We start from the raw sequence: 20,213 nt of genomic DNA on the forward strand, positions 1-20,213 counted from the left end.
TGCTGATCTAAACTAAAAGTTAAAATTTTCATAACGTAGCAAATAATCAGACCATCATGTTTATAAAATTGTGCGGGGGCCATAAAAAGCTCCTGATACCTTGAATATATGCAGTTTAAAAGTAAACAAAAACTGAAAGTAGTTTATTAATCTCAATATTTAGGAGAGCGATTTAGCTAATTTGCAGGAGACTTTAATGACTCATTCGAAGGAAAGCCAACGTGCGTCGAGAGGAGCAGGAGCGAAAGCTCCCCTTAAACGTGAGGACTGAATAATGCTCACTTGAAAAAAATATTGATTTTTAAAGGTTAAAAATATAGTTTTTGACAAAACGAAATCAGTTCCGGTGTCAATTTTAAATTGCAATAAATTTCATATGACGCATATTTGCTGTATGTAACAAATAAAATCACTTTAATGAAAATAATGTGAAAAGTGACTAATGCAAAATTGCCTATTTCTAATCAACTGCTGATATTACAAACTAATTTTGACATATATTTCTTTCCTATGGAAGGTTTGTAAATAGCTTAATAGTACACCCTTTTTTACCTTTTAACCGAAATGGTCCGAAAATGAAATCGAAATTTAAAAAACTGAGCTCATTATTCTGTGCCTTTTTACTGGGTACACTCTTTTAGTTATATTAGATTTTAAAAAAAAAAACAAAAAAACTAATATTTGCTTTCCAAAAGTTATAATGAAAAATCAAAATTGTAGTTTTTAGTAAAATTACGTCACTTCCGGTGCCGACGGGGCACTTTATCGGTAAAAATGACTTTTGAGAACACGGAGCATATGAACTTTGTTTTATACAAATCTAACAATGAATAACTAAACTAGGACCGAAAAACTGAATTAGCCAATGGCGGATAGCGCAAGTTACTGGGACAAACGTTTTCATATTTTTTAATCCTGTGTAACATACCATCAAAAAATATTCATAAATAATAAAAAAAAATTGTAAATTTGGCGGCAAATATCTACTAAAGATGTTATATCTGTTACTTACGGATGATGTTGTAATGTTACTTGCTGTCTACTGATGAAGTTATATGTGGTATTTAATGTCCTACCGTTCTGCTGGGCTAATGAAGACGGGCATACGCCATATAGTGGGCTATAAGGGAAATTTCGCCCGGACAGCGGCACTACGGCCTACTCCTGTATCGAATTCCAACTGTCAAGGGATCTTTTACGTGCAAGCCAATGTGTACACGGGACCTCTGTTTTTCGTCCCATCTGAACGACCAGATAGTTGTCCTTGTCAGGCCCTCCGTCCTGCATCACTGACAAGGGGGAATCACGCCGGAAAATCTGGATGAACTTTCTCGGCTAATGCAGGGATCGAACACACGACCTCCAGACTAGCGAGCCAGCGTCTTACCCACTTAGCCACCGTGCCCACCCCCCACTTAATGTCTACTGATGATGTTGTTACTTACTGTGTATTGACAGTGTTATATTTGTTAATGTGTACTGATGATTTTATATATTACTGTTATATATTGATGATGATATGTATTACTTATTGTGTACTAATGATGTTATACGTGTTACTTTATGTCTACGAATGACGGTATATATGTTACTTATTGATTGTCCACTCATAATGTTATGTTTGTTACCTACTGTATAATGATATGATGTTATATATGTTACTTATTGTCTACTGATGATGTTATATAGGTTACCTACTCTCTATTAATGATGTTATAAACGTTAATTAATCTCTACTGACGATGTTATGTACGTTACTTTCCCTCTACTGATGATGGGATATACGTTTTCCTGCGAGGAAAAACAACAAGTTTTTATAAGGCAATAACAATATAACAAAACAAATCAAGGAAATAATAATCCCACCTTGGACCAAAATAAAGGGATTTAAAAACCAGCCTTGGCCACAAATGATGGGATTTTTAACCCACCTTAAAGATAAATGTGAAAATTACCATAGAATGCAAATCTACCAGAAAAAACCTCGTAAGTATGTAGAATGCAAATTTGAGAGAACAAAGGAAAACTGTTTTGTTTCAAGATTAAGCTACTGAATATGAAACAAATTTTATTTTCGCTTATTAGATGACGATAATTAGAAGCCATTTTGGTGATGGAGAAAAACCTATATTAAATACTAAGTCCAAATTTGACTTGCTAGGTTTCTTCAGATCAGAGGAGATTTACATACAGGCCTATAAAAGCCTCAAATATCTTTAGAGTATATTTAAAATCACCAATCACCTGGATGACAATACTGGGAAAGTACTAAGACGGCTGGAAACTCACAGCTGTTGGCAATCGAAGCATATATGAAAATCTAACGGGTTATCACTTTAACTATGAATATTCGGAGATGTTCCAGCCCAACTTTAAGACACACTCAAATCCTTTCCTACGGTATAGTTGAAGTAAGAGTGCTACACATTATATCATGTAATTACAGTTTTTATCCACTGAAATATCTGAAAACCATTTTTATTTTATCTTTCTCTTTTTCAACTTTCTAAATCTAATTGTTAACGCGTGTCCGTTTACGTACTTTTGACCCCCGCTTGTACGTGACAAGGGGTGTGGTAGCCTGTCCATCCTCGTGGATTTTCCCCGGTTTCCCACCCACAGCTAAAAAACATACGCACAAGCGAATTGTTGAAATACAATTGAGCCATATGTCACTCCCTCGGTTTGTGTCGAGTGGATATTAAACCCCATTTCTCTCTATATTCGTCTATATTCTATAATATTCTTGTAAAGCGATTTGGTTTAGTTGTTTTCAAGCATTCCACCCTTTATCTCATCATGTCAGTAATTGAATTTCTGGTACCTTGATGAATCTAATTATAAATAATATGTTATATGAAATTCATCACATACAGGGCCGTAACTAGCTCAGAGCAACGAGGGGGGGGGGGCGGGTGGTGTTCTCAGGGGTGCTGTTATCTTGATGGACAATGTATATCTATTTTTTTTATTGGTCCGAAATTTTTTCACAGGGGGCCTTCGCCCCCCCCCCCCCCCCCCCCTCGACCCCGACCCCCTGCGCCCGCCCGAGTTACGGGCTTGATCACATATCGTCGCAATATCGCTTCTTCAATACACAAATTTTGTCGACGTATTGGCTGGCGAAATTGAAATTTTATAATTGTATGGCTTCTATCTGTATTCTACATACCTTGTACAATCTGAATGTGATATGTTTTCACGATTATCAATAACAGCATCTCTGATTCTATAATTAATATCGCCACCAGCCGTCGTTATAATTTCGACTTTATACCAAGGACAGTTCACACCAAAGAGAACAGCCCACATCGATGCCTATACATTTATTAAGTATATTAATTATAGTATTGACACTCACGCGAATGATTATAAATCATATGGGATCACGTGCCTAAGTGGGTAAGGCGCTGGCTCGCTGGCCTGGAGGTCGGGTGTTCGATCCCTGCATTGGCCGAGAAAATTCATCCAGATTTTCCGGCGTGGTTCCCCCTTGTCAGTGATGCAGGACGGAGGGCCTGACAAGGACAGCTGTCTAGTCCTTCGGATGATACGAAAAACCGAGGTCCCGTGTATACATTGGAATGCACGTAAATGATCCCTTGGCAGTTGGAATTCGATATAAGAGTAGGCGATAGTGCCGCTGCCCGGGCAAAATTTCCCTCATAGCACACTGTATGGCGTATGCCCGTCTTCATTAGCCCAGGTTAGGAGCAGAACAGTAGGACGTTAAACCCCATTTCATTTCATTTCATTTCTATGCCGTATATGACTTGCCATGTTTTTATTTTCCAAAATTCAAATATTTTTCATAGATATTTAGCCATGTGTGCCGCTATTTTTTCATGTATTCCAAGGTGTACCGTTGGCAAAAAAAGGTTGAGAATCACTGGCCTAGCCATTCATTTGTAGTAGGTGCTCGTAACATGAGTAATAGCATGTGAATGTTATCATATGTATAGCATGATAATGTCCTTTGATTAATTGGAACAATAACATGAATACACATCTGTGAAATATATCAATACGTCTTGATTACACTGATTACATTATCCCATATCTATATTCCTTAAAATTGTCACTGTCTGGATCATACTTGCCCCGCATGACAAATATGGTTAAAGGAATATGACAGCTACGGTTTACATGCCCTGACTAATGTATAACCAGTACCTGCAAGAGATGTGAATTGTTAATAAAATAAATTGATAAATGTAAAAATATGCTCTGCTTTTAGGTAATAATCATTCGCTAAAATAATTTGGTCACAAAGAGTAACACATTTAAAGTCATGTATTACTTTTTCAAATCTACTTTATTTCAGCTATTTACTAGGGCTTTCAAACATCAGGGAAATTTTTATCCCGAGATCCGAGAAGGAATTGGTATCCGATCCAGGGGTCCAGGGATTCGCTGAGAGTTGGCATCATCATGGAAAAATTCAATGTCTATTGATATTAACTCCAAAAAGGCCCGGTGTTCAGTCAAAGTGCCGGGAACTCGACCGAAATAGTTGTACAGAGAGATGGACACAATACAACAATTTATATATGGTTACAAAGTACCACTGTGGTTTTAATTGTCTATAGTTACAATTGTCTGTGGTTGCATAGGTCACCAAGAGAGAACATGTAAACACGTGTGTTAATATGTTATATATGTAGGAACAATGAACGAAAAAATCGTTAGGGCTGGCCCTCCCATTATCCCAATGCTTCGCCATAAAGACACAACTGCCGAAAACTGTAGCTCCCATCGCGAACACAGAATTTTCTGAAAATGTGGGTAATGGAATCCCACGGTTCGATAAATACCGATAATGTCTTCGTCCCTTCATGCCACGGAATCAATTTGAAATAACTGAAAAAAATGTCGGCAAAGGGAGTGCAGACGGGAGGTTGCGGAAAACTAAATATGGCTAGGGGTCGTTATGTCGTGACCACAATGCTTCACACCAATTTTGGAAAAGATCTGAGGCCTTTATTGCATTCACAAAGTTGTCAGATTTGGGGACGTAACTCTTGAACGAAAGATCGCGGAACGCTGATTATCGGTAGGGTTCATCATCGCATGAACTGAATGCTTCAAACTAAATATGAACAGAAGTGTATTAGATACTATGGCGGTTATTTTATTCACAAGGTTTTCTGGCAAGGGGGCATCACTCTGGAATGGAAAGGTCGATGCATGCCAAAACCTAACTCGTTCGAGATCTGTCGATGCTTAAAACAATAATTTAAGTTTCATCAAAATCGGCCAAACTCTATGGCCTCTATAGGGTCCACAACAATACATTCGTAAATATATTATATGCATTGCATCTATTTGCGTAAAGGGGAGAGGCCATTGTGACGAGAAGTTACGGTCCGATTTTTACGCAATGCGAACTCATCCGTGATTATGGTGGAACGGTGATATATTTAAACAGTTTTTTAAAGATGAAATAAATGTTGCGACTTCTACTGGGTCCAGAGGTTAAACACGGAATTTTTCATACATCCAGGGACCAAAATCCTGGAAGTTACGTCACGTAACATAATATAATACGCCCATATAAAACGGTTGGCGTATAAATATCTAATATATGTTATACAATGGAACAATATGTACAATATGAGTGTACTAAATTTAAACTTAAACAATGTATACAATACCAATCCATATGGACATATTTTAACTCTTGTGCGGATACAAGGGGTATTTCGGGACGCCATGACCATATCCTTAACATTTGTGGGAAACTAGTTAATAATTGTCTAGGGAGAATTTTATACGTTGCCAGCTACTATGCTGCAAATAGAACGGAAGTGAGGCAGTGGCAACATTCATCATTTGGCAAGAAACTAAAAATATTACATTATCGGAAACAAGAGTCTTGTGGAGCCCCTCCTTCAAAGATTTTGCTGGTTACAAGTGCCTAATCTGTTCTGCACTCAGGGCAAGCTTTGTATTTCTTACTGATGATATTGTGTTGAAGATTTTAGTAATCTAGATCTGAAAACAAATCTAGGTACTTTACCAACCCCTTCAAAAGACGATTCTACATGGAAATGACAATTAAGCTATTTGCAGATTTTGATGGGGTTTCAAAAATGCCTTATGATTCATATCTTAACTGTTGATACCTAAAATATTTTGTTTTACTATGATTGATAATCCATCAGTCTTTATATCAGTTAAATATTTATATTTATCTCACACAAATATCAAGCTCGGGAGTAACATTATATATTAGTTACAAAATTTCAGTGTATATATGATCATCAACTGTGTATACTTCTGTGGATTTTTTTGAATCTATTGTGTTATACACATGAACATCCACCAGGCTGCTGGAATTATAACTGGAATATTCTGGTTCATCTGGTAGTGTTGGCACACTTCCGACTGTCTTCTTACACGTTCTAATTGTAGCTATCAGGCTTACAATCATGACTAGGCCAATAGCTACTCCTCCAGATACCATCAAAATTGTAGAAACAGGAAGTGTTGTTACTGAAAAATAGAATACAAATTACATTAATATAATATATTAAACCATTTAATATTTAACCATTGTGCGTGATTGACATGACATCGTAACATTCTGCTCCACTGGACTAATGGAGGTGGACATATGTGGTAAGATTAGATAACAATGAAATAAAATGAAATGGGGTTTAACGTCCTACTGTTCTGCTCCTATACTGGACTAATGAAGACGGGCATACACCATACAGTGTGCTATGAGGGAAATTTTGCCCGGGCAGCGGCACTATCGCCTACTCTTATATCCAATTCCAACTGCCAGGGGATCTTTTACGTGCATTCCAATATATACACGGGACCTCGGTTTTTCGTCTCATCCGAAGGACTAGACAACTGTCCTTGTCAGGCCCTCCGTTCTGCACCACTGACAAGGAGAAACCACGTCGGAAAATTCTGATGAACTTTCTCGGCCAATGCAGGGATCGAACACCCGACCTCCAGAAGATTAGATAACACTAACTGAACTAACTATCAATATTGGCATTCTAAAACCCTGATCATGTTCTTTGAAATACAGTAAAGTGATTATTAAGACATGAAATTTATTGGGGTTTAACGTCTGAAACGTCGCCCAAATAAATAAGTAGCTGTTTTCCATAAATATGTGTTTTTGTGTATTGATCTTTCCAGTTACTAAATGCCTCTAGAAGATTATAACCGTAAACACGTTTGTTTTGGGTTTTTTTTTGGGGGGGGGGGGGTGGGGGTGGAGAGGGATTTCTTAGGTAATTTGTTATCTGTGATAACTTTCCGGTTGTGTTAACATAATTTAGAATACTAGATTAAAAACCCACACTCACCTGTCTGTGTAGGTGGTACAACTTTCTGGTCGGTCAATACAACTTTAACGCGGGGTAATACACATATATATAGCCATGTCTGATCTTTTAGAGCTGGGGTCCTCTTAGGAATCAAAACCTTTCTGATGCCGGTTTTTAAATCCACTTTTAAAACCCTGTAAAGTTAAATAATGATTTGTATAGATGACTGTCATATATAAACAGTGTAGATGAAGATAGGGTGGTGGGGTTTAACGTCCGCTCGACACAAATAAAGTCATTTTGGGATTAACATGTTTCAATTTTATTTCAATAACTCGGGTGCGCGTAGGGGGTCTTTAGCTATAAGATGAAACTCGAGGAACTGGAGAAAACCCATGAGACTGGACGTTCGACCCTTCTCCTCGTTCTGTACAGGCCGGAAATTTAAATCACGGGACCTCGGTTTTTCGGCCAATCCGAACGAATAGGTAGCTGTCCTTGTCAGATCCTCCGTCCTGCATCACTGACAAGGGGAGGGGGGCACGACGAAAAATCGGGATGAACTTTTCTCGGCCAATGCAGGGATCGAACATTTGACCTCCAGACTAGCGAGCCAGAGTTTTACCCACTTAGCCACCATGACCCCCCAGGACAGTAGGATGTTTAACCACATTTCATTCATATTGTATAACAATGGTTAAGAGTTTACATAATTAAGTTAAATTTAATACGTACATTTCTTTATGTTAGTAAAACTTATAAGAATACATGCAGATAAATTACAATGCATGTCCACAAAGAATAGTTATAAATTATAATATAATAATTACTAACTGAGTTGGAGATTGACAGACGATGTACAGGTGACCATCAACTGTTGTAATATCCTCAATAAAATCGGGACCCGAACAACTAATATTTTTAAGTATTGACGATGTGATTGTCATATTCGGTAGCGATTCAGTCTTCACACCATTCAGGTTTGCTACATGAAGATCGCGACCCAAAAGTTGATAACACACAATACCATTTTCTGTTAATTAAACAATCAACAAATTGTTGTGCAAGTTATTTAGAAATTTAAGAGTTCAAAGTATGCGAGGTCCGTAAACGACCAAACAAAACAATAATACATTTTACAATATTAAACCGATAGAAATAACAATACGCCAACGATGTGCTTCTGATCAATGTATTGTGTGACTTAAAGGGAAACTCAAATACAGTATTATTGTTATTGTTATGTCGGTATTACGTGAAACGGATTGTATCACCTCACATGATTGGTATCGTATCACAAATGATTGATATCACCTCACATGATTGGTATCATGCCAAACGTTTGATATCGCGTATATGATTAATTGGTCTCATGTCAAATGATTGGTGGGTGTGTCAAATGATTTGTATCGTAGCAAGTGATTTATATCACGTCAAATGATTGGTATCACGTCAAATGATTGGTATCATGTCAAATGTTTGTATCATGTCAAATGATTGGTATTGGCATGACTTGGTTTAAACGTAAACTATTTGCAGAAGGATAATGGTATTAAAAGGATTCCAAGGGAAAACAAACATTACAAATCTACGGATCCAAGCCAACTAGCTGGACTAATGTCCAAGCAAATATACTCAGCCAAATAAAAACTTGACACTGATGAATTTCAACAATTTTTTTTTTCTTGTAAGTCAAATAAATTTTAAAGTATTTCTAACGATAGAAAGTAGTAAGAAGCCTTTGATTTCATAAAATTGTAAAGTCACGTGGATCACGTGACTTTTGAGCATATAAAGATGAAAAACCTGAAAAACACGTGCAAACACAAACTCGTGAGGTCAATCGATGCAAGTTTGCTTCAACTGAACACGCACACGTAACTTGAACTGGAAAAACAAATTAAAATTTTTATTTTAATCTTTGTTACAAAATGCCGCGCCTTTCAAATGTAGAACGTCTACGTGCTAAAGGTAGGCTCTATGCTGGTCAGTCTGTGGTCACTGTTGCAAGAGCCTTTAATTGTTCACGCCAGACAATAATTAATCTTAGAATGAGAGTGCTTCAAACTGGAACTATTGCCGACCGCCTAAGGGCGGGAGCGCCACGTGTGAATTCACTCCAGGAAGATCAAGCAATGCGATTACGTCATCTTAGAAACAGATTTGTCACTGCAACCTCCACAAGTAGAGAGATGTTTGGTGGAAGGGTAACTGCACAAACTGTTCGAAATCGCTTGAAGGCTTCTGGTCTTCGAGCTCGGAGGCCCTATAATGGACCAATATTGACACCTCTTCATCGCCGTAACCGACGTGTGTGGGCCACAAGACACATAAGATTTACTCAAAGACAGTGGAATTCGGTTGTCTTTAGTGACGAATCTCGATTCACTTTGAGATTTGCCGATGGCAGGGTCCGAGTGTACCGCAGACGAGGTGAACGTTACGCTCAAGTATGCGTCAGAGAAGTTGACCGATTTGGTGGCGGTAGCGTCATGGTTTAGGGTTCTTTTTGTGCACATGGACGTTCTCCTCTTGTTGTTGTCCAAGGGAACTTAAATGCTGTCCAGTACAGGGATCAGATTTTGCAACCTGTTCTTCTTCCGTTTATGCAGAGACATGGGCCTGGACTAACGTTTCAACAAGACAATCTTCGACCCCATACAGCAATTACTACCCAGAATTTTTAAAGAAATGCCGGTGTCCAAGTCCTGAATTGGACTTCGCTTAGCCCTGACTTTAATCCTATCTGGGACGAAATGGGTCGACGTGTTCGTCAGCAAGTGAATCCACCACTGACGTTGCAGGACCTTCAACATGCTCTTGCTGAGCAGTGGCGACGTCTTCCTCGGGTAGTGTTTACTAATGTTCTGAGATCCATGAGAAGACGTTGTGTGGCAGTACGAGACGCTAGAGGAGGCCACAACCGTTACTAAACACTTTATTCCGATTGTTCTCCAAGTCTGTGAATTTCATTTTGGGGGGTACTGTGACATCACGAACGTTATCAATGTCAAGGACTTTCGGCGAGACATATTCTTGCTTTTTGTTGATGTCAAGGTCGTCTGTGCACAACATAACACTAAAATAGTTGCCTTAAACCAAATATTAAAAATCTAGTCCCAAAAATCCCGAGTGTCAAGTTTTTAATTTGGCTGAGTATATATGGCCAGCGCTGGTTACTGTACCACAGACCTCGTGTTATTGGTTATCTGACTGCTAGACGGCGATGTGAAGTTAGCTTGTGTCGTTATTCGACAATATGAAATAGCTGGATATTCAGTTAGAATCTATTTCAAAAGACGTGGAATTGCTATAAATAGGCTCATAAAAAAACCATTCCCGTGTAATCCCAAAAAGCGCCATTATTATATCTAGTGGTGAATACCGAACAAAGAACAACAAACCACAAGCTACACATATTCTAACCTACAAATATTCAAACCTTACCTAAAATACTAAATAGCACACAGTCTCTTCCTGAATTGATAAGTTCAGATGTGCCCGGTTGTGACCTATAAAGCTTATATTCAGTAGACCAATACACTCTGTAATAAAGAAAGAAAGCAACGGGGTTTAACGTCCACAAACTAGGTCATATCGGGAGGAACTCTAGGCTCAAATTTTAATTTCAATCATTTGTTTCCGCGTAGGCGTCTTTAGCTGTGGGTGGTAGCGGGGAATCGACACCGCATCACTTCACTCAATGCCAGATCTTATGATCAAACACACTATTTAATAAAATAACAATAGATTCTATAGCTGTTTAAAGTACACTATATAATAGATTATAATAGATGCTATAGATGTGTAACGTCGACCAGTACACTATGATTCTATAGCTGTTTAAAGTCGACCAGTACACTATTTAAAAAAATAACAATAGATTCTATAGCTGTTTAAAGTACACTATATAATAGATGCTATAGATGTATAACGTCGACCAGTACACCATGATTCTATAGCTGTTTAAAGTCGACCAGTACACTATCTAATAAAATAACAATATATTATATAGCTTTTTAAAGTACACTATATAATAGATTAAAATAGATGCTATAGATGTAAAACGTCGACCAGTACACTATGTAATAGACTAAAAATAGATTTTATAGCTGTTTAATGTCGACTAGTAGTACATTCTATAATAGAATGAACATGATTCTATAGTTGATTAAAGGAAATTGTATGTCATTGTCAGTTACATAAATCAAAATCGAGGTAGCATTATTTCTATTATGCCGTTTGTTGTAAACCAGTCATTTTGAGTAAAGCTGGTATTATTAGAGACCCTGGACTGTACATCACAGGAGATGCTGACGTCTATCCCTCTGATCTATTCACCTGATTTTATATTTGTTGTTTATTTCTTGATAAATATGTGCAGCTTGTCTTATTCACATATTTATCTTATCGGGCTTGTGTGCGGACAGTGTGGTCCTCTTGATGCGCGTTCAGCTATTATAAGGTTGCTTTGCCTTAGATGCTGTGTACTAAGTATAACAATCATGTTACGCTTTACAAGTTGCGGTTATAATTACACAAAATAATATTACCTTTTATTGGAGCCCGTTCCATGGAATCCAATATCATATACATAGTCACCCACAAGAGCTGTATTAGAAATAACCGTTTTGCTATAATTCAGTGTGTAAGAATACAATCCAATGCCTTTGCTTGAATAATAATATAAGTTTCCAGTTTCTAGGTCAACGCTGATGGGGCCAGTTGTTAATTCAGCTGATAGGAAAAACAACAGAATCAGTTTAAAATTTTAAAAATAACATCAACTTATCTTGGATGAATACTATTTTGGTGTGCATCGGACCTTCCGTTCTGGCATTAGCCTTTTACGAAAAATGTGAAATATGTTCAAACTTTGTGGAACATCCAGCGGCCATATTTTCTGTCTGATGGATGATTAAAGACCTTGAATGAATTAGATGTTGGTGCGCATCAAAACTCTTGTTTAATACATCAAGAGTTATTAATTCACATTAAATTATTTAGAAAATACATTTGTATTCAACAAGAAACATATTTATATTTGTGTTTTTAATAAACAATATTATTCACTTGTATACACAGTCGACTAGAGAATATTGATGCTATAACCAACGCTTTAAACAATGTATATTGGATAATTGTTCCCGATAGGAACTATATTTTTGAATTTGAGCCGTTGTCAGCATATGGATTACTAAATTATAACGATTTTCCCAATTCCCCGTCAATCTTTTGGTAACCACGTGTTTGTTCGAATATTAAATAATCAACATGCCCTTGTTAAAATAGTATTGTTACAATACTGAATATGCGTGTTTCCTCCATTCGTTATCAGAACATATATTCATCTTCTTACCGATTCATCGATTTTCTGAATCTCTGCTTTCATTTGCTGTTCGAAGAGGTGAAAGGGAGATAGGTGACAACTTTGGAATGATAATTAAACAGAAATATGAAAGTGTTCTCTACTGATGGTGATAGGCAATAATATTTGAAGTATTATGCGTAATTTCATATAAATAAAATGTGTTTATTAATGTTACCGCTACCTGTATCCGATATGGTTTTTATATCCCCACCGTCATCATCAACACGGAAAATCTTTATGAAGTCTTCATCGCTTAAATGCAGTTGGGTGTAATATAAATATTTTCTTTCAAAATCACATGCCATGTGGGTAGCTGTAAATATAAGTTAGTTCGTGTAAATTCCAGGAAATTGGAGGTGTTTTATATGATTACGACCACAGAAATAACCAGATAAGATGCAAACATTAAATATTTCTTGTTTTCAAATTAAAGGGCCGGAAGAGCGACAGAAAAAGAAATATTATATAAGTGTACCCTTCTCGGCAGTGTGAAGTTAGCTCGATTTTCGTTTTTCGATATTGGTGAATAACGAAAAACGAGCTACACGTTATTCGATATTGGCGAATAACGAAAAACAACTAGCTCGTTTTTCGATATTGGCGAATGTCGAAAAACGAGCCACTCATTTTTCGATATTCAAACCTGAATCTCAAAAAAGTAGATTTAATGGAAGTACATCGACAGAATGTCTCCAAAACACATTTGATTAAATCAGTTTTGTAAAACGAACTAAATATATCGCAATAGAGGATGCCTGAGCAGTGTATTCACATAAAAACTGCTCTTTCTCCTTGTTTTTTGATATTGGGCGAATCTCGAAAAACGAGCTACTCGTTTTTCGATATTCAGGCTTGAATGTCAAAAATACAAATTTTAATCATGTATATCTACAGAATGTCTCCAAAACACATTTGATTATATAAGTATTCTAAAACGAACTAAAAATATCATAAATTAGGATGCCTGAGCAGTGGATTCACATAAAACTGCTCTTTCTCCTTGTTTTTTTTATATTGGCGAATCTCGAAAAACGAGCTATTCGTTTTTCGATATTCAAACTTGAATCTCAAAAAAGTAGATTTAATGGATGTACATCGATAGAATGTCTCCAAAGCACATTTGATTAAATCAGTTTTGTAAAACGAACTAAAGATATCATTAATGAGGATGCCTGAGCAGTGGATCCACATAAAAATTACTCTTTCTACTTGTTTTTTGATATTGGCGAATGTCGAAAAACGTGTAGCTTGTTTTTCGATATTCAGGCTTGAATCTCAAAAAAGCACATTTGATGGATGTATATCTACAGAATGTCTCCAAAACACATTTGATTAAATACGTTTTCTAAAACGAACTAAAGATATCATTAATGAGGATGTCTGAGCAGTGGATTCACATAAAACTGATATTTCTCCTTGTTTTTTGATATTGGCGAATCTACTCGTGTTTCGATATTCAAACTTGAATCTCAAAAAAGCAGATTTAATGGATGTACATCTACAGAATTTCTCCAAAACACGTTTGATTAAATACGTTTTCTAAAACGAACTAAAGATATCATAAATGAGGATGCCTTAGCAGTGGATTCACATAAAACTGATATTTCTTCTTGTTTTTTTTTATATTGGCGAATCTCGAAAAACGAGCTACTCCTTTTTCGATATTCAAACTTGGATCTCAAAAAAGTAGATTTAATGGATGTACATCGACAGAATGTCTCCAAAACACATTTGATTATATAAGTATTCTAAAACGAACTAAAAATATCATAAATTAGGATGCCTGAGCAGTGGATTCACATAAAACTGCTCTTTCTTCTTGTTTTTTTGATATTGGCGAATTTTGATATTCAAACTTGAATCTCAAAAAAGTAGATTTAATGGATGTACATCGACAGAATGTCTCCAAAACACATTTGATTAAATCAGTTTTGTAAAACGAACTAAATATATCGTAATAGAGGATGCCTGAGCAGTGTATTCACATAAAAACTGCTCTTTCTCCTTATTTTTTGATATTGGCGAATCTCGAAATACGAGCTACTCGTTTTTCGATATTCAAACTTGAATCTCAAAAAAGCAGATTTGATGGTTATAAATCTACAGAATTTCTCTAAAACACATTTGATTAAATACTTTTTCTAAAACGAACTAAAGATATCATAAAAGAGGATTCCTGAGCAGTGGATTCACATAAAACTGATATTTCTCCTTGTTTTTTGATATTGGCGAATCTCGAAAAATGAGCTACTCGTTTTTCGATATTCAAACTTGAATCTCAAAAAAGTAGATTTAATGGATGTACATCGATAGAATGTCTCTAAAGCACATTTGATTAAATCAGCTCGTTTTTCGAGATTCGCCAATATAAAAAAAACAAGGAAAAAGAAAAGTTTTATGTGAATCCACTGCTCAGGCATCCTAATTTATGATATTTTTAGTTCGTTTTAGAACATTTATATAATCAAATGTGTTTTGGAGACATTCTGTAGATATACATGATTAAAATTTGTATTTTTGACATTCAAGCCTGAATATCGAAAAACGAGTAGCTCGTTTTTCGAGATTCGCCAATATCAAAAAACAAGGAGAAAGAGCAGTCTTTATGTGAATACACTGCTCAGGCATCCTCTATTACGATATATTTAGTTCGTTTTACAAAACTGATTAAATCAAATGTGTTTTGGAGACATTCTGTCGATGTACATCCATTAAATCTACTTTTTTGAGATTCAAGTTTGAATATCGAAAAACGAGTGGCTCGTTTTTCGACATTCGCCAATATCGAAAAACGAGCTAGTTGTTTTTCGTTATTCGCCAATATCGAAAAACGAGTAGCTCGTTTTTCGTTATTCACCAATATCGAAAAACGAAAATCGAGCTAACTTCACACTGCCACCATTCTCGGCAATTATCCTTGCCTGTTTTTCCTTGTGTTATACCGATATATACCGGTGTCAATTTCAGGTAATTGGTGGTGATTAATATGATTAGGAAGCAAACATTAAATATTTCTTATTTTGAAATTAAATGGTTCTGAAAAGCGTCAGAAGATAAATATTTTTGAAGTGTACCATTCTCGGCAATTATCTTTGCCTGTTTGTTCCTTGTGTTATATCGATATATTTGATCTTCGGTATTTAAAAGAAGCAGTTCTTCACCTGAAAAATATTTTTACAAAATGTAATATGAGAATCGGCGTTATACTGATTGTTTATTATTATAGAGATGTGTTGGCTGGTACCAAATAAAGTACATGTATAAGGGATGGGGCAGTGACAAGTAGTGTAAGAAATTAGTGGACAAAAATGGGAAAAATGTCTCTCATCGTGCAATATTTTATGATGAATTCATAGGCTTATGTGTTATTGTTTTATATGGCAAATGTAAATGGGTTCAACGTCCTACTTTGCTGCACTAACTGGGCTTATTAATACGCCATACAGTACACTGTTCTATGGGGAATGAAGATACTAGATTGTATGGTGTTGTAATATATCTGGCGGAACATGGTGTGGATGTACAGTTTTGCTGATGGAGGTCAGAACAATGTACTACACGTGTTTTTATGCCACAGTGGTATATGCACGGAGGACGAAAATGTATGGTGTTACCGTGTGGTGTTATGTTAGTTGAGCGCTGACGCTTATACGTCTAGCTACTTGGTTATTTAGCTGATGTACAGGGCGGTAAAATGTTTTGAACTATGTGTTATTTGATGACACAAGACAAGGGGGGGGGGGGAAGTGCATTACTAATAATTTCAAGGAAGAAGATAAAGAAAAATATATTCAGATTACTAAAACGGTAATGAACATGATACGAGATATAAACACACGCGATTAAAGAGGCTACACTCGATTTTTTTTATTTGAGTCGCGATATTTCAGATAAAATACAAAGAGAAGCATATTACGCCTTGAAATTAAAATGTAAATGGATGAACTTATTTTTGGACGTTGGTTCAAATGTGAAAGGTAAAAACAAATACGGTAGAACACATTTAATGTACAATACAATCGGATATGGCCAAGTGGTCTAGTGTAAGCGTATGTGGTTTGAAGATGGGAGCGCCTCCTAAGCATAATACAATAAGACAACTGGGACACTAATAAAATAATCAGTTTGGGTAGCCAAGTGTGTGTATGTTAAGTAGAAAAAGTAACATAACTTTGTTCCTACCTGTTATGAACATTGCATCAAAAATACAAAAAGTAAGAATACGTCGAAACAACTCCATTTCTAGACATCAAATGGCAAGATGAATAATTTCATATCTCTTCTGTCCAACAAGTATTGATCAGACACAATTTAAATTACACAATTTTTGAAATACGAACCGTATCACTGTTAACCTGATATCACTGAAAAAATTCTATACTTCGCTGTTTAGTAATTACCATTAGGCCATTAAATCGTAGAAGTGATCATTAATCTAACTAATGTTTAGTATGTGTAGAAAGTGGATAGAACTTATACAGTGATAGGGTGCCCCAATATAAATAAATATTTTCAAATATAATATATAACAAGCCTTAAATATACATTATGGAAAGCTAAATCTGCCAATTACAGGTACTTTAGACCGGGGGGGGGGGGCGTGACCGAATGTTTAGCACATGCGCGCTGTATCATGAGGTCTGTCATGGAGCCAACTGGAGTGGTTTCTATTCGGTTGTACGTGACAAGCCTTAGATATACATTATATGCAAGAGCCGAATGGCCGAATGGTTAGCACGTGCACGCTGTATCATAAGGTCTGTCATTCAGTCAACTGGCGTGGTTTCGATTCCCCGGTTGTAAGTGACAAATAGTAGGGTCACCTGTCCAACCTCGTGGGTTTTCTCCGGGACCTCTGATTTCCTCCTACTGCTAATGACCCCTACGCGGAGGCGAATTATTGAAATAAAATTGAACCATATGTTAGTCCCGAAATGACATAGTTTGCGTCGAGTGGACGTTACCCACCCGCCTCGCTTTCTCTCTGAAGCGTGCACATATGCTGTGGTACGTTAACCTTTTAATAGCGAACATTTTGGTTGCGTGGGTCGCCCTAACAGTGGTAATTAATTAGAAGGTGTGTAACCACATTCCTCGAAGTGTTTCGTTCGATTAGATCTAATCACACTCAAACACTGCCGTACTCATCGCAAATTTATGTCCCAAATTATGACTGGTGCACATCAACAACCAAGATAGCTGGAATGTAAACATTAGGTAATCGCCGCGCACGTAGAATATTTTCATCATCTCTTGGAGCACACAGCAGGCGAACAATACTTCCACCATTTTTAATACATTTAATCAACTGTCCGAAGAACCAGATAAAAGAGAAGGGCAGCTGTCATGTTAAAGTTACAATGTCATATTTTCTAAGAAAGTCGAAACATAATTATTTCTATGTCTTTTGCTCAATAGGTTGTCATTCTCACACTTAAAACTCATTTACACCGGAAATAATAACACAATTACCTCCCAATTACCGCCCTTGTTTTCTGTTCTCCACCATGGAGTAGCGATCTTCAAACGTTTGAATTTGAAGAGGAAAATGATATTTTTGCCAATTTCTCAACTGGCAATAGTGATTTATAGGATTAATAGGATTATTCTTTAACAAGGTAGGATAGTTTATAGATACCACCTTTTTAAGGCTTTATTTTAATAAATTTTAAAAATATAACGTAAAAATATTAAATTGCAACTTTAAGTATTGTGTTTCAACAAACTGGATAGAAATACGACTTGTGTATAATTCATGGATTTTCATCACACAAATGAATAAATACCATCGAATACGTAAAGGTAGGAAGTAATGATTGGTAAAAACAGACAAGTTTATAGAATTTGTATCCATGATTTGAGTCAACGAATTTTCGATCCAATATGTAAGACTTTAGTAGAATTTTTGCTCTTTAAATTAATGATAGCATTATATTGTATTAATTAACATCCCTGGCAAGTTAGTAGATTCACATATTTGTACTTAAATCAAGTTAGCTAATGAGTGGCAGATGCTTACATAAAAAAGAGACATAATGTGGTAAACATTCAATTCTAGGTTGATAACAGATATATCGTGGGAAGTTTCTCCAGTAAATTTCCACTATCTATATAAGGGTGGTTTTCGACGTCATTTCGCCCAATTAATCAATCTCTCTAATTATTTACATCATATTTTACCAATTAGATAATTGAAGGTCCAAAACCCAAAGCTACAAAACTATCATACCTGTGAGAATTCGCCAGACAACAGATAGATTCTAGAAGGGAAAAGATGCAGCAATTTCTAGCAGCAGGCTCGCCCCAGAGAGTCTATCTGGATATGGTTTGAGAGAATGACTTTATTGTTATTGTACTATGTTTGTATCTATGTATCTGGCTATGATATATAAAATGTAAACACGAGCCGTTGCATTGTTTTCCTGATAAGACTAACGTCTTAACTAATTGAGATAGATAAGAAGAAGTAAATACACAACGTGAAGGGGAAGCAAAGACAAGTGAAAATACTAGACGATCACAAGGCTACTAAGATAAGTAGTAAGAAAAGATGTATGGGTCATACGTTGGATGTGGCGACCGGTTTGGGATAGGCCGCTCTCCGCGTCTGACAAAAGATCATGGTGCTACAAATAGCGAGTTTCGGCGATGGCCAAATGTATCGATACGAGAATCGATTTTTGCTCCCGATGCATCCAAGGGTAAACTTTCCTCGAAATCAGCACTAACAAACACTGTTTTTTTTTAAGATGTCACCCCGCTAAAGCGACAGTCATAATAAATTCCCTTTATTTTACTGTATTCAGGAGAGATTTGATTGTACGGTGACTTTGAACACACTCCTTCAAATTCTCAAGTTTTTAGTCTTAGTACAGCAATAACTAGAGAGGGAATTCTCTGGCAGTTGCTTCTGAAACTTGGTGTGCAGATAGCTATAAAAGACGCCACTTCTTGCGTAAAAGCGAGGCTATTTCTAATACGTATCACTACTGAATATACAAATGGCACTGTGAATTATTGTTGATAGTTGTGATTTTCAACAAGTATGGATTAGAAGTTCTGGTTGTACTCTTCAAGACAAGATTCAGATTACAAACTTAAAATGAAATGGAGTTTAACGACTACTGTTTTCCCCGACCGGGCTAATGAAGACGGGCATAAGCCATGCAGTATACTTTGAGGGAATTTTTTCCCGGGCAGATGCGCTACGGCCTACTCTTATATAGAATTACAACTAGGGGTAGGGGGTGGATGGTCGAATGGTTAGCACGTGCGCGCTGTATCATAAGGTCTGTCCTTGAGTCAACTGGTGTGGTTTCGATTCTCCGCTTGTACGTGACAAGGAGTAGGGTCGCCTGTCCAACCTCGTAGTCCTCCGGTTTCCTCTCGCTGCTAAAGACCCCTACGCGCAAGCGAATTTTTGAAATAAAACTGAACCATATGTTAGTCCCAAAATGACCTAGTTTGTGTCGAGTGGACGATAAACCCCATTCCTCTCTCTCGAATTCCAACTACTAATGGATCTTTTCATCCCATCTGAACGACTAGACAGC

General features: G+C 36.6%; 1 protein-coding gene across 1 annotated transcript; it reads right to left on the reverse strand.

Annotated features, from left to right (window-relative positions):
* Positions 1–5,700: 5,700 nt before the first annotated feature.
* LOC126816591 (uncharacterized) lies at positions 5,701–15,906 on the reverse strand. The gene is made up of 7 exons (XM_050543282.2): positions 15,735–15,906; positions 12,842–12,973; positions 11,843–12,026; positions 10,737–10,834; positions 8,124–8,322; positions 7,329–7,483; positions 5,701–6,495 (listed from the first exon to the last, which is right to left on the reverse strand). The coding sequence occupies exons 2-7, from the start codon at positions 12,963–12,965 to the stop codon at positions 6,236–6,238; spliced, it is 1,020 nt and encodes a 339-aa protein (XP_050399239.1). The 5' UTR covers positions 12,966–12,973; positions 15,735–15,906; the 3' UTR covers positions 5,701–6,235.
* Positions 15,907–20,213: the final 4,307 nt, after the last annotated feature.

Source organism: Patella vulgata, chromosome 1 (assembly GCF_932274485.2).
Source record: "Patella vulgata chromosome 1, xgPatVulg1.2, whole genome shotgun sequence".
In the NCBI taxonomy this organism is placed as follows: Eukaryota; Metazoa; Mollusca; class Gastropoda; family Patellidae; genus Patella; species Patella vulgata.